This window comes from Octopus bimaculoides, chromosome 1 (assembly GCF_046866305.1).
Source record: "Octopus bimaculoides isolate indiv1 chromosome 1, ASM4686630v1, whole genome shotgun sequence".
NCBI classification, from domain to species: domain Eukaryota; kingdom Metazoa; phylum Mollusca; class Cephalopoda; order Octopoda; family Octopodidae; genus Octopus; species Octopus bimaculoides.
Genome location: NC_142928.1, coordinates 105,810,817 through 105,823,133, shown reverse-complemented (window position 1 = coordinate 105,823,133; position 12,317 = coordinate 105,810,817). Strand labels below are relative to the sequence as shown.

Sequence of the window (12,317 nt, the reverse complement as noted above, 5' to 3'; positions counted from 1 at the left end):
TGTGTGTGTGTGTGTGTGTTTATGTTTTCTGCCCCATAGCTCAGTGGTTTGGCAAAAGAGACCATTGGAATAAATACCATGCTTAAAAAAATATAAGTACTAGGGTTGATTCATCCGACTAAAATTCTTCAAAGTGGTGCTTCAGTATGGTCACAGTCTAATGATTGAAACAAGCAAAAGCTTCTTAACTACACAGCCACACTTGCGTTTATTGTGAAGAAAAATGCACATCAATTCATTTGGAAAAAAACTGATTAACAGTATTTATAGCTTCATAGACTCAGCTGTCACTCCTGTTATTATAACTGGATGTATCAATTGCTAAATGGCAGTTTATACTCTTTACTCTCTCATTTACTCTTTTACTTGTTTCAGTCATTTGACTGTGGCCATGTTGGAGCACCACCTTTAGTCGAGCAAATCGACCCCAGGATTTATTCTTTGTAAGCCTAGTACTTATTCTATTGGTCTCTTTTGCTGAACCGCTAAGTTATGGGGATGTAAACACACCAGCATCGGTTGTCAAGCGATGTTGGGTGGACAAACATATACACACACATACATATATATATACATATATACGACAAGCTTCTTTCAGTTTCTGTCTACCAAATTCACTCACAAGGCTTTGGTCGGCCTGAGGCTATAGTAGAAGACACTTGCCCAAGGTGCCACGCAGTGGGACTGAACCCGGAACCATGTCATTGGTAAGCAAGCTACTTACCACACAAGCTAAATGGCAGTTTATAATTATTTTTATAACTTGGTTCGTGGTTGGGGGCACAAGTTTTGTTGTTTAGCACTAAGTCAACTCTTATTGAACAGGTCTATGATGACAGGCATTCAAGCTGTGATCTCATCTCTTTTGATTAATCATATGCTGGACTATATTATTTAATGCGTCCTGTCATTGTTTAATCCTTTAGCATTCAAAATTACTCTGTTAAATGTAATGCTTAGTTATTCATACTGATTTCGATTAATCATACATTATCTCATAGCTTCAAGGTTTCAATGATGTGATTGTTTATTTTTTAGAATGACAGTGTAAGATTAGCGTAAGAGGCCAGATCTGGCCAGTTTGAACCTTAAGCAGAAAGAATATTTGGGCTTGACATGGCTGGTTTAAACGCTAAAGGGTTAAGATGCTAAATTTTGATTTTAGAGAGTTTGGGCTATTATTTCTAGTAGGTTGAGTGAACATATAGAGCAGGCAGGCAACCTTTTTTGAGAAGTGGGTCACATGAGATATGGCTTATCATCAGGCTGGTTACTCTGCTAAAAAAAAAAGAAAATGTAACTTAACTTTTTCTTGGCATTCCATTCAGAAAGTTCTGTGGACCGCAGGTTGCCCATGACTGATAGAAAGGTAAAGACCCCTTTGGTCATGAATGACCATGGGATTGCACCTAGAAAGTTCCCTCCAAGGCACAAGTCCAGGCAATGTTGTTTATGGAAGACCAGCAATTGCCAATGCATACTAGCTTCCTCCTCTCCACGCCACCGATGTTATCCAAAAAAAAAGCAAAGGCCGATACAGCTTGGCACCAATGATGTCACAACTCATTTCTACAGCTGAATGAACTGGAGCAATGTGAAATAAAGTGTCTTGCTCAAGAATACAACACACAGCCTGGTCTGGGAATCAGATTCACTACCTCATGATTGTGAGCCCGACGCTCTAACCACTGATCCATGTGCCTTCTATTGGTATGTTTTTACATAGGTAGGTGGGGAGAGAAATGTATAAATGAATGTGGTATTTAGTTACCAGCACAAAGATTTTGAGTTCAATTCTTATGAAGGAATTATATTTTTAGAGAGAAAATTTGGCCTTACACCTTCAGAATTAGTAATATTTCTTGTTTTCTTTGTCTTTTGTTTTTCCAGATAATTTGCATGCTTTGCTGCAGAAAAGCCAAAACAAAGAGACTCAGTTGCAAAACAAGGTGCAAGTTTTACTGCAGCAGTTAGATTCCAGTAATAATCAAGTTGCAACACTGCGCTGTATGTTTAGTAAACTTCAAAATGAAAAACAAACTTTGTTGAGACAACAGCTTATTAAAAAGCCAACATCAACAAATGAAGGTCTGTATGTGTGTGTGTATATGTGTATGCTTGTGTGTGTATGTATGTGTGTTTGTGTTTGCATTTTCATTTCATGTTGTACTTTGTTGAATATTTGAATGTTATTTTTGGTATAGGTATGGTTGTGTTGCAAGAATTTTGCTTCCCAACTACATAGTTCTTGGTTCAATTCCACTGTGTGGCACTTTGAGCAAGTGTCTTATGCTATAACCCCAGGCTGACCAAAGCCTTGTTACTGGATTTGTAGATGGAAACTGAAAAACCCATCATATATATATATATATATAGACATACATACATACATACATACATACACACACAAATACACACACGCACACATGTCTGTGTATGTGCATCTGTACATGTTTGTATGTACATGTGTGTGTGTGTTGCTGTTTCCTTACATTGACATCATGTGATAGTTGCAAATGAATGTTTCTACCATGTAAGTGGTGTCCTTCATTCCCTATTTTCCATGGAAAGCATATTTAGTTGTGGGGAAATGTTTTCTTATTTAGAAACAGATAAGAGCTCATAGCAGGAAGGGCATCCAGCTATAGAAAGTCCACCTCAACAAATCCCCTCTGAACCATGCAAGCATGGAAAAGTAGGCAGTAAAATGATGATGATGATGATGATGTTGTGTATCAAATAGCATAGAATTAATTATGTATGTTGTAATTGCATAAACATTTAGGTGGGTGATATCTTGGTCCTTGAAATCTCAAAGCTACAAGATAATGCATGATTAATTCAAAACAATGTGAATAAATTTGGCCAAGTAATCTGAATGCAAAAGGGTTAAGGAGTTTCTGAAAGAGCTGTAGCAAACCACTTAAACAATAATTTTTATTTAGTTCCTGTTGTTCTATTGATCTCATACGACATTTCATCATATATAACATCCAATTTTGTGCCATATTATTTACAAGGAGCCATTGCTGTACATTATAATGCACCATGCAAAATAAAATTAAAAAAACAAACACATTTGTTGATAGTATGACTATCTTACACAGAATTCCAAGAAGAAAAATGAACAAACAAGATTAACCACAAAGTTTTATTAAAAGCAAAATGCAAAGTAAAAATTAACACACACTAAATATGAAATAAAGTATGAAAGTTATCATAAATTAATTGTTAAATAATCTAAAATATAGTGAGTTGATTGAACTCTTTGAAAACAGGGGATGGAAGGCAGTATGCCTTCTTGTAGAGATAAGTTTTAGAGGATTTGTTGGAACCAGGCTTCACTCAATTCTCTGGAGTCTTAGACTAACTGTGAAGGAGACAAAAGATGTTGCCAGAAAATTGCTAGAAGCCACTGAAAAAGTGAGCCATTATACTTGGTTGAAGAGAGAGGAAGTGTGGTGCAGCAAGGACAAGCATATAGGATGGTAGAAACATCTGGTCCAGAATTGCAACATTTGACTCAACAAAGCTCATGCTGTTGTGTGGGAGTTATGTTGCCTATACCAGTGGGTGACTGTGGGCAGCTCTGGTGTTAAGGGGCTGAAATACTTACAGAGCTGCTTCGCCTCCTGATGAGATATTAACTCCTGCATTCGAAGATGCAGTGCATCAACACCCTCAGTACAACAAATGTTTACCCTAAATCTCATCATCCTTTGCTACTTCCTAACTGCAAAATGTGCCTACAATACATCACCATAACTGTGGTTGATTGATTTTCTTTCTCTATTAGGGTGTGGAAGTCTCCAAAATATAACGTCTGATATGGCCTGATGTTCAGCATGATAGTGGTGGCCAGCAAAGCCTACCGAAGTTCAACAATTGTAGAGATGGGTGGAATATGAAAATACTGGTTTTTAAAAATGCTCTTTCCTTGTATGATTCACACATGATTAAATAATCTAAAAAATATAAAATATGAAACCAGCCCCCTCCTCTATATTTCATTGATTGTTGTAAAATATTTTGTTAACTGCAGTTTAGTGAACCTTGCATTGTTTGGGTCAGTATTAATCAGAGTTTTCCTCTATATCCTATATTCATTTACAGAGTTGAATAAGAAAGCCTCAAAACTTCCTCAAAAGTCTAAGAAATCAGATGCAGTTGATGTTGGAAGCATTTTGGCTGGCAAAGATGAAAAAATTATCAGTATGATTGAAGTTCCTGAAGGTATACTGAAAGAAAATGAATTGTTAAAAATTAAGGTAAAGCAGTTTTGGTTAAATAGCTAAAGATACTGAATTGATTTTTAAAGTTCACAACTCTTCCATAGATCAATAGTTGTTGTTTAGCTTCAAGTCTGTTCTGATTGTGCAGAACTATAATGAAAGGAATTCCAGCTGTAACCATTCCATCTTTCATTTAGTCAGTGTACATAGAACCGTTTTTTACATACATCCTCCTTACCATTTTTAAGCAGGAAGGTCTGGTTGAAGGATATTTGACTGCTATTTCAAGCAGTGTGAGTGACCACAAAGAGGCTTCCTTATTGGTTTATTACTTTGTAGTTTTTGAATTAAGATGATACAGTTAGCTTGTAAGATATGAATTGAAGGAGATTTAGTTCTTATCTCTACAGGGTGGGCAACTATATACAGTGCCCTTTAGCTTGTCTGGTATAATGTTGAACTGTACAGTTAAGAGCTGAAATTCACATGGCTCTTTTGGTTAAAAATATTATATTATATCATCACTTCATAACGCTGAAACTTTTGAAATTTTTGAGATTCTTTGAGAAATTTTGGGATTTTGTGAATTGTCCTAGAAACATTTTTTTTGAGGATATTTTGAAGTTTGTGAAGTTTATTAAGCTTTTAAGAAATTTTTCTTTAAGTATTTTTTTCCCTTTTTCTTTTTCTTTAAGCAATTTTTGAAATTTCTTTAAAAAAGAAATTTTGTAAAGAAAAAATTATTTAAAGAAATTGTCTAAAGAACTTTCACCTTCTCTTGTCCCGTTCTTAATTGCTTTTAACTTCCTTTAATTTCCCCTAAATGTATTCAGTTACAGTATTTCCTCCTCTTCTTTTTTCTTCTTAGCCTCTCCTACTAACAGTATTGCCCTGTTGTCTTACTATACTAAATATATTATCATACATCAGCTCTATCCTTTCTTCCTGAAAATGCAATGTTGCTTTCATTTCATACTTGGGCTCTATGTGAGGCTCTAGTCTATGACATATATATATATACAATTAAAAGGGTAAAGGTTTATCAATTTATTAATTTATTAATAAATCAACAATTAATAATTTTTACCAACCCCTTCGGTATGTAAACACCATTATCAGTGGAGAACTTATTTAAAAGTTCTTATACATTTATAAACATAATTAAGGGATCAGCAAACATTTGCTTCACCACATACCGAAGTTCAGAAATAACAGCTATTTCTGAACTTCGGTATGTGGTGAAGCAAATGTTTGCTGATCCCTTAATTATGTATATATATATATATATATACACATACATACAACTGGCACTCCGTTGGCTATGGCAGCCTGTTCATGAAATTAATGTGCAAGGAGCTGAGCACTCCACAGGCACATGTACCCTTAACATAGTTCTCAGGGAAATTCAGTGTGACACAGAATGTGACAAGGCTGGCCTTGAATTACAGGTACAACCTCGAATTACAGGTACAACCTCGAATTACAGGTACAACTCAATTTTGCCAGCTGAGTAGACTGGAGCAATGTGAAATAAAGTGTCTTGCTCAACGACACAACACACCACCAGGAATTAAATTCACGACCTTATGATTGTGAGTCGATTGCCCTAACCACTAAGCCATGTGCTTTCATAGTTGGGTACTTAACAGTAAAAGAGGGCAGCAAACTATATTGTGTTTGCTCAAAAAATTCACACAGAAATTTATACAAGTCACACATCTAGTTTGTGAAAAATTTTGTATTTCTTTTGGTTAGGTATGAGAAAAATTTTGATGTGAGAAGATTATAATTGAATGAACTTTATTCTGTTACCTCCTCCTCCTCCTCCTCCTCCTCTTCCTCCTTCTCATCATCATCATCATCATCATCATCATCATCATCATCATCACCATCATCATCAAGCCCTGGGCATAACTGTCTCATCCCAGAGCTCATAGGGCCAATTACCTAGTTTGCATGGTGTATAAGTGACCGAGATACACAACATTTCCCCTGAGCAGGACACCAGTCTGTCGCAGGGTTACTCATTCACAGCTGAGTGAACTGGAGCAATGTAAAGTGAAATGTTTTGCTCAAGAACCTCATGAACATCCTACTCTGGGAATTGAAACAATGATCTTGCAATTGTCAGTAGAACATCCTAATCCAATTGGCCATGCATCTTCATAATGTTACAGTAATTTATTTTATTGCTTGTATGATGCATAGAATGCAAAGGAGTAAGATAGAGTAACGTACTGCAAGAGATCTTCATCTTAATGGCTTTCTAAAGTATTATAGATTTATTCTTTTTAGGTGGAACAGCTTCAGTTGTCTCTGGAACATCAAAAAGTTGATATGATGAAGTCTTCAGCAGAATTGGAAGCAGATATTCGGAAAACACATGAACATTATCAAGACGAGGTAATTACTAATGTTTATAGTACATCACATACAAACTCACTCAAACATATATGTATGTGTGTATGTGAGTTTAAGATAAATACACACATGCACACTTCAACTGACCTAAATATATATATAAAACATATTAGTTTTTCCCTCAAAGGTTAGAAGATTAAAATTATTTACGATTCTAATTATTTATCTATACTTTCGTAATTTATTAACCTTAATTAGAGTATATTTTAAATCTTGATAAACCCTTGTAACAACCATAACATACTAAATTTATGTACGTATGAACATACTGGTATGGGTGTTTTTATATATACGCGTGTATCGGTGAGAGAAAATGTGTATATATATATATATATATATGTGTATGTCTGTGTATACATATTTAGGGTTTTGTATAAAATAGAGGTGTTTTAACTGATTTTTCTGTGTACATATACGCATTATCATTTATATTTTCACTCTTACCCTTGTTTTTACTCCTATCAATATTATTATTTAAAAAAAAAAAATATAAATATGCATTTACGTATGATTTTTTGGATTTATGTATATTTTTGTATAAAAATGTATTTATTAACACATAGGTTTGTTTATATTTTCATATATGAGTGTACTTGTGAATAAGTATGAGAGCATATTTGTGTAGATGTATTTTTTATTTAAAAAAAAATATAAGTAAACATTTAGATGTTTGTGTATGTGTAAATATAAATGTGTGTTTATGTATGTATATGTATGTGAATGTGTGTGTATGTGTATATATGTGTATGTGTGTGTGTGTGTGTACACATATATATATATGTATACATGCACATATATATGGATATGTGGATGTATGTATATGGGTATGTGTATGTATGTATATATGAAAACACTTGAGTTCTTTTTCTTTTATATATATATATGTATATGTATATGTATTTGTATGTATGTATGTATGTGCATGCGTGTGTTTACGTATGTATACATGTATGTATATGTATATGCGTATCTGTTTATTTTATTAGGTAATAGGCGTAGATGTATAGCTATGTGTATGTGTATGAGTCTATTTCTATTTATACATGTGTGTATATATAAATGGATACATATGTGTATGTGGGGACATGCACACATATGTGTATATTTGTATATGCGTGGGTACGTATGTGCATATGTATAAATGTGGACGTATGAGTGTATATATATATATATATATATATATATATATATATGCAGGTGCACATATGTATGTATATGTATATATATATATATATATATATATATATATATATATATGTGTGTATCAATATGCATGTATGTGTGTGTTTGTGTATATGTATTTATGTATGCATGTACGTTCTCACACATTTATAGGTATGTGTTGTCCAAACCACTATCCGGCAGCGTCCAATTCTCTAACGGTTTTTTTCAAATGAATCAAGTCATAACCGTATCCATCTATTGTTTTCATAATCGGTCATAATGTCTTACGTTTAAGATGATTCCCATGCTTTCCCTGATGAGAAGGTTACAATTTTAATATCAAAGATCCCTATGGATCACACAGGTTGTAATCCTTTGGGACATATGTAGGAATAAAGTATGCAACTATGACATGCGTTTTCTCCATTCCTTAAATTCTTAAATATACTCAAATACCCAAAATTTCAAGGAGTTCCTGCCTTAAAAACAGGAACTAAACCACAGTTATTTTGTGTTCTTTGCTACATTGGTTTCTATTAACCCATTTATTCTATCAGAAGAATTTTTATTCATTAAGATAGAAGAAATACACATAATTATATATATATGTATATATATAGTGAGAATTTACAAAAAAACAAAAGAAGACAGATGTATTAGTTTAACGCTTGGGAAGTGAGAAAGTCTTTTACGTTTTGAACCTATGCTCTTTGATAGAAAGGAACACAGAAATAAAGAAGGAGAGAAAATAAAAAAAGGTTTAGTGGCTAGCATTGTTGGTACTTTGAGTTTCAAGCGTGATGCTAGTCATCAGCTATTTTCAAAATGGTTGATGACTAGCATCACACTTGAAACTCAAGAGTAGCAATGAATTTGAATTAAACTCTTTTGATCTATACATGTAACTCCCAATAAATTGAGTGAGCACCATTCTTTCATTTGTCCACTCACTCGAATAATATATATATATGTTTGTGTATATGTATGTTTAAATGTATATCTATATCTATATATCTATATCTATCTATATATATATGTGTGTGTGTGTGTGTATATATATATGTATATATATATATATGTGTGTATATATATATGTATATATATATGTTTGTATATATATATATGTATGTATGTATGTATGTATATATATGTATATATATATATGTATGTATATATATGTATATATATATATATATATATATATATATATATATATATATATATATATATATATGTATGTATATATATGTATGTATATATATGTATATATATATGTATGTATATATATATGTATATATATATGTATGTATATAGATTTCGTATGTGTATTTCGTGTGCAAGATTCTTGATGTGGATACGTGTGTTGAAAGAAATACAATTAAACCTTGGGAGAGGCATTATGCCGGTAATAAACACACGCACTGGTTCAGTCCTTTATTAATTTATATAGTTTTTTGTTAAATTATTTCATTGCACTCTTGCAATCTCTTCAGTAACTTGTCTCTCCACTTCCATTTATTTTGAATGTATGATCTGGCGTTGTTTTGGCGTTGTTTCAAAACTGTTTGGTATGAGCATGTGAGTGTGTGCAAGCTCGTATGTGTGCACGCTCATATGTGTGCACGCACTTATGTGTTCGTGCTTATATGTAAGTATGTGCATCCATATGTGTGTTTGTAACAATTTCGTTTATATCAGATTAGATAGAGACTTTTTAATTAATTTATTTACGTTCATATTCCGCATCATATGTGTGAACAGCACATGCAACCATGGGCAACTGTAAGGCCCTCATCTACGTGTATTTGGTGTTTAAAATTGGTTGCATTTCAGTTATTAGGACCGACTCCTGTATTTGTCGCAACGATGCGTCACCGGGGTGTCTAGACAGGATTTCTATGCTAATTCTGTCCAGTACATCACCATGTTGTTCTTTGGCATGCTGGTAGAGCACCGAGGTTTGTTTTTGATTATTATAGTCCCTCCAATGTTCGTTTACATGCTCAGCCAAACGTCTTGCCATTTCACCTATGTATGTCGTGTTTCTGTTTTTACACTCACCATCCATACAGCTTATTTTGTAGACTACATTTCTGGCTTTGCAGTTGGCACCAGGACTATTTTTGCACACAATGCAACTCTCCTCAACACACCTTGTTCTTCTGAAGGGATATGTTTTACATATTATTGATCTAATTGATCTCCCTGGTTTTTCTATAACATTTATCCTCAACTTGGTACTTTTGAGGATTTTTCGAAATCTGCGGGCCAGTTCTCCGTGTGGCGTGGCGTCCACAAACATTACTCCCTGGAACTTGTCGGTATTGTACCACGTGGTCTTTTTGTTTGTTTTCTCACTAATCCGTTGTAGTCTATTCCACTGTTTGTTACGGTATCTAGGTTGTGTTCCATTTGTATCTTTGACAACAATCTCCTCAAATTTCTTGTTAGCTCTTCTGTATACCCGGATTCTATCTTTCTGGCTGTATCCCGAAAATTGCATGTGATGCATGAAGTCTTGAATATGTTTTTGCCCCTCCCATGGACTGCACAGGGGGGGATATTCTAACTAAATCGGCTATTAATATATTGATTTTCACACTGTGTGATATGTATATATATATTGCTAGAATAAGAATAGCCTGGGCCAAGTTTAGAGAGCTCTTACCCCTGCTGGCGACAAAGGGACTCTCACTCAGAGTAAAAGGCAGACTGTATGACGCATGCGTACGAACAGCCATGCTACATGGCAGTGAAACATGGGCTGTAACTGCTGAGGACATACGTAAGCTTGTAAGGAATGAAGCCAGTATGCTCCGTTGGATGTGTAATGTCAATGTGAATACCCGTCAGAGTGTAAGTATCTTGAGAGAAAAGCTGAACATTAGAAGCATCAGTTGTGGTGTGCAAGAGAGACGATTGCGCTGGTATGGACATGTGGTGAGAATGGATGAGGATAGCTGCGTGAAAAAGTGCCACACCCTAACAGTTGAGGGAACCCGTGGAAGAGGTAGGCCCAGGAAGACCTGGGCTGAGGTGGTGAGGCAAGACCTTCGTACATTGGGCCTCACCGAGGCGATGACTACTGACCGAGGCCTTTGGAAATGTGCTGTGCGTGAGAAGACCCGGTAAGCCAAGTAAGATCGTTGCCAGTGCCCCTGGACTGGTTCTTGTGCGGGTGGCACATGAGATGCACCATTTTGAGCGTGGCCGTTGCCAGTACCGCCTGACTGGCTCCCGTAGGATTTTCGAGCGAGATCGTTGCCAGTGCCCCTGGACTGGCTTGTGCGGGTGGCACATAAAAGACACCATTTCGAGCGTGGCCGTTTTCGTGCGAGTGACACGTAAAAGCACCCACTACACTCTCTGAGTGGTTGGCGTTAGGAAGGGCATCCAGCTGTAGAAACTCTGCCAAATTAGACTGGAGCCTGGTGTTGCCATCCAGTTTCACCAGTCCTCAGTCAAATCGTCCAACCCATGCTAGCATGGAAAGCGGACGTTAAACGATGATGATGATGATGATGATGATATATATATATATATCATCTGGTGAAACTGGATGGCAACACCAGGCTCCAATCATCATCATCATCATCATCATCATCGTTTAACGTCCGCTTTCCATGCTAGCATGGGTTGGACGATTTGACTGAGGACTGGTGAAACTGGATGGCAACACCAGGCTCCAGTCTAATTTGGCAGAGTTTCTACAGCTGGATGCCCTTCCTAATGCCATATATATAATATATGTATATATATATATATATATATATATATATATATATATATATATATATATATATATATATATATATATATATATATATATATATATATATGTATGTATGTATAGATATATATATATATGTGTGTGTGTGTGTGTGTGTGTGTGTGCATGTATATATGTGTATATATATATATATATATATATATATATATATATATATATGTTTATATATCGTGGAGGTGCAATGGCCCAGTGGTTAGGTCAGCGGACTCGCGGTCATAGGATCGCGGTTTCGATTCCCAGACCGGGCGTTGTGAGTGTCTATTGAGCGAAAACACCTAAAGCTCCACGAGGCTCTGGCAGGGGATGGTGGCGAACCCTGCTGTACTCTTCTACCACAACTTTCTCTCACTCTTACTTCCTGTTTCTGTTATGCCTATAATTCAAAGGGTCAACCTTGTCACACTGTGTCACGCTGAATATCCCCGAGAACTACGTTAAGGGTACACGTGTCTGTGGAGTGCTCAGCCACTTGCATGTTAATTTCACGAGCAGGCTGTTCCGTTGATTGGATCAACTGGAACCCTCGATGTCGTAAGCGATGGAGTGCCAACAAGAAATGTTTATATATTTAATATACCTTTATTTATCTTCATAGTTCAAATAAGTGCAACTGGCCACTCTGAATTATTTGTCTTAGCACATTTTTGTTAAAATTATGTAAATTATCCTGACAATTAGTGTCTTTCACTCTTTATTGCATCAATCTCTCT

The 12,317-nt window shown here is 35.3% G+C and overlaps 1 protein-coding gene across 3 annotated transcripts in view; it reads left to right on the top strand.

Moving 5' to 3' along the window:
- The window catches only part of LOC106871085 (centrosomal protein of 162 kDa), a 100,608-nt gene that overhangs the window by 75,002 nt on the left and 13,289 nt on the right, over window positions 1-12,317 (top strand). For all 3 annotated transcript variants that reach the window (XM_089355290.1, XM_089355292.1, XM_089355282.1), the window contains 3 exons: window positions 1,891-2,088; window positions 4,114-4,268; window positions 6,528-6,635. In XM_089355290.1, coding sequence (XP_089211416.1) covers window positions 1,891-2,088; window positions 4,114-4,268; window positions 6,528-6,635 — 461 coding nt within the window. The remainder of the gene's footprint in view (window positions 1-1,890; window positions 2,089-4,113; window positions 4,269-6,527; window positions 6,636-12,317) is intronic.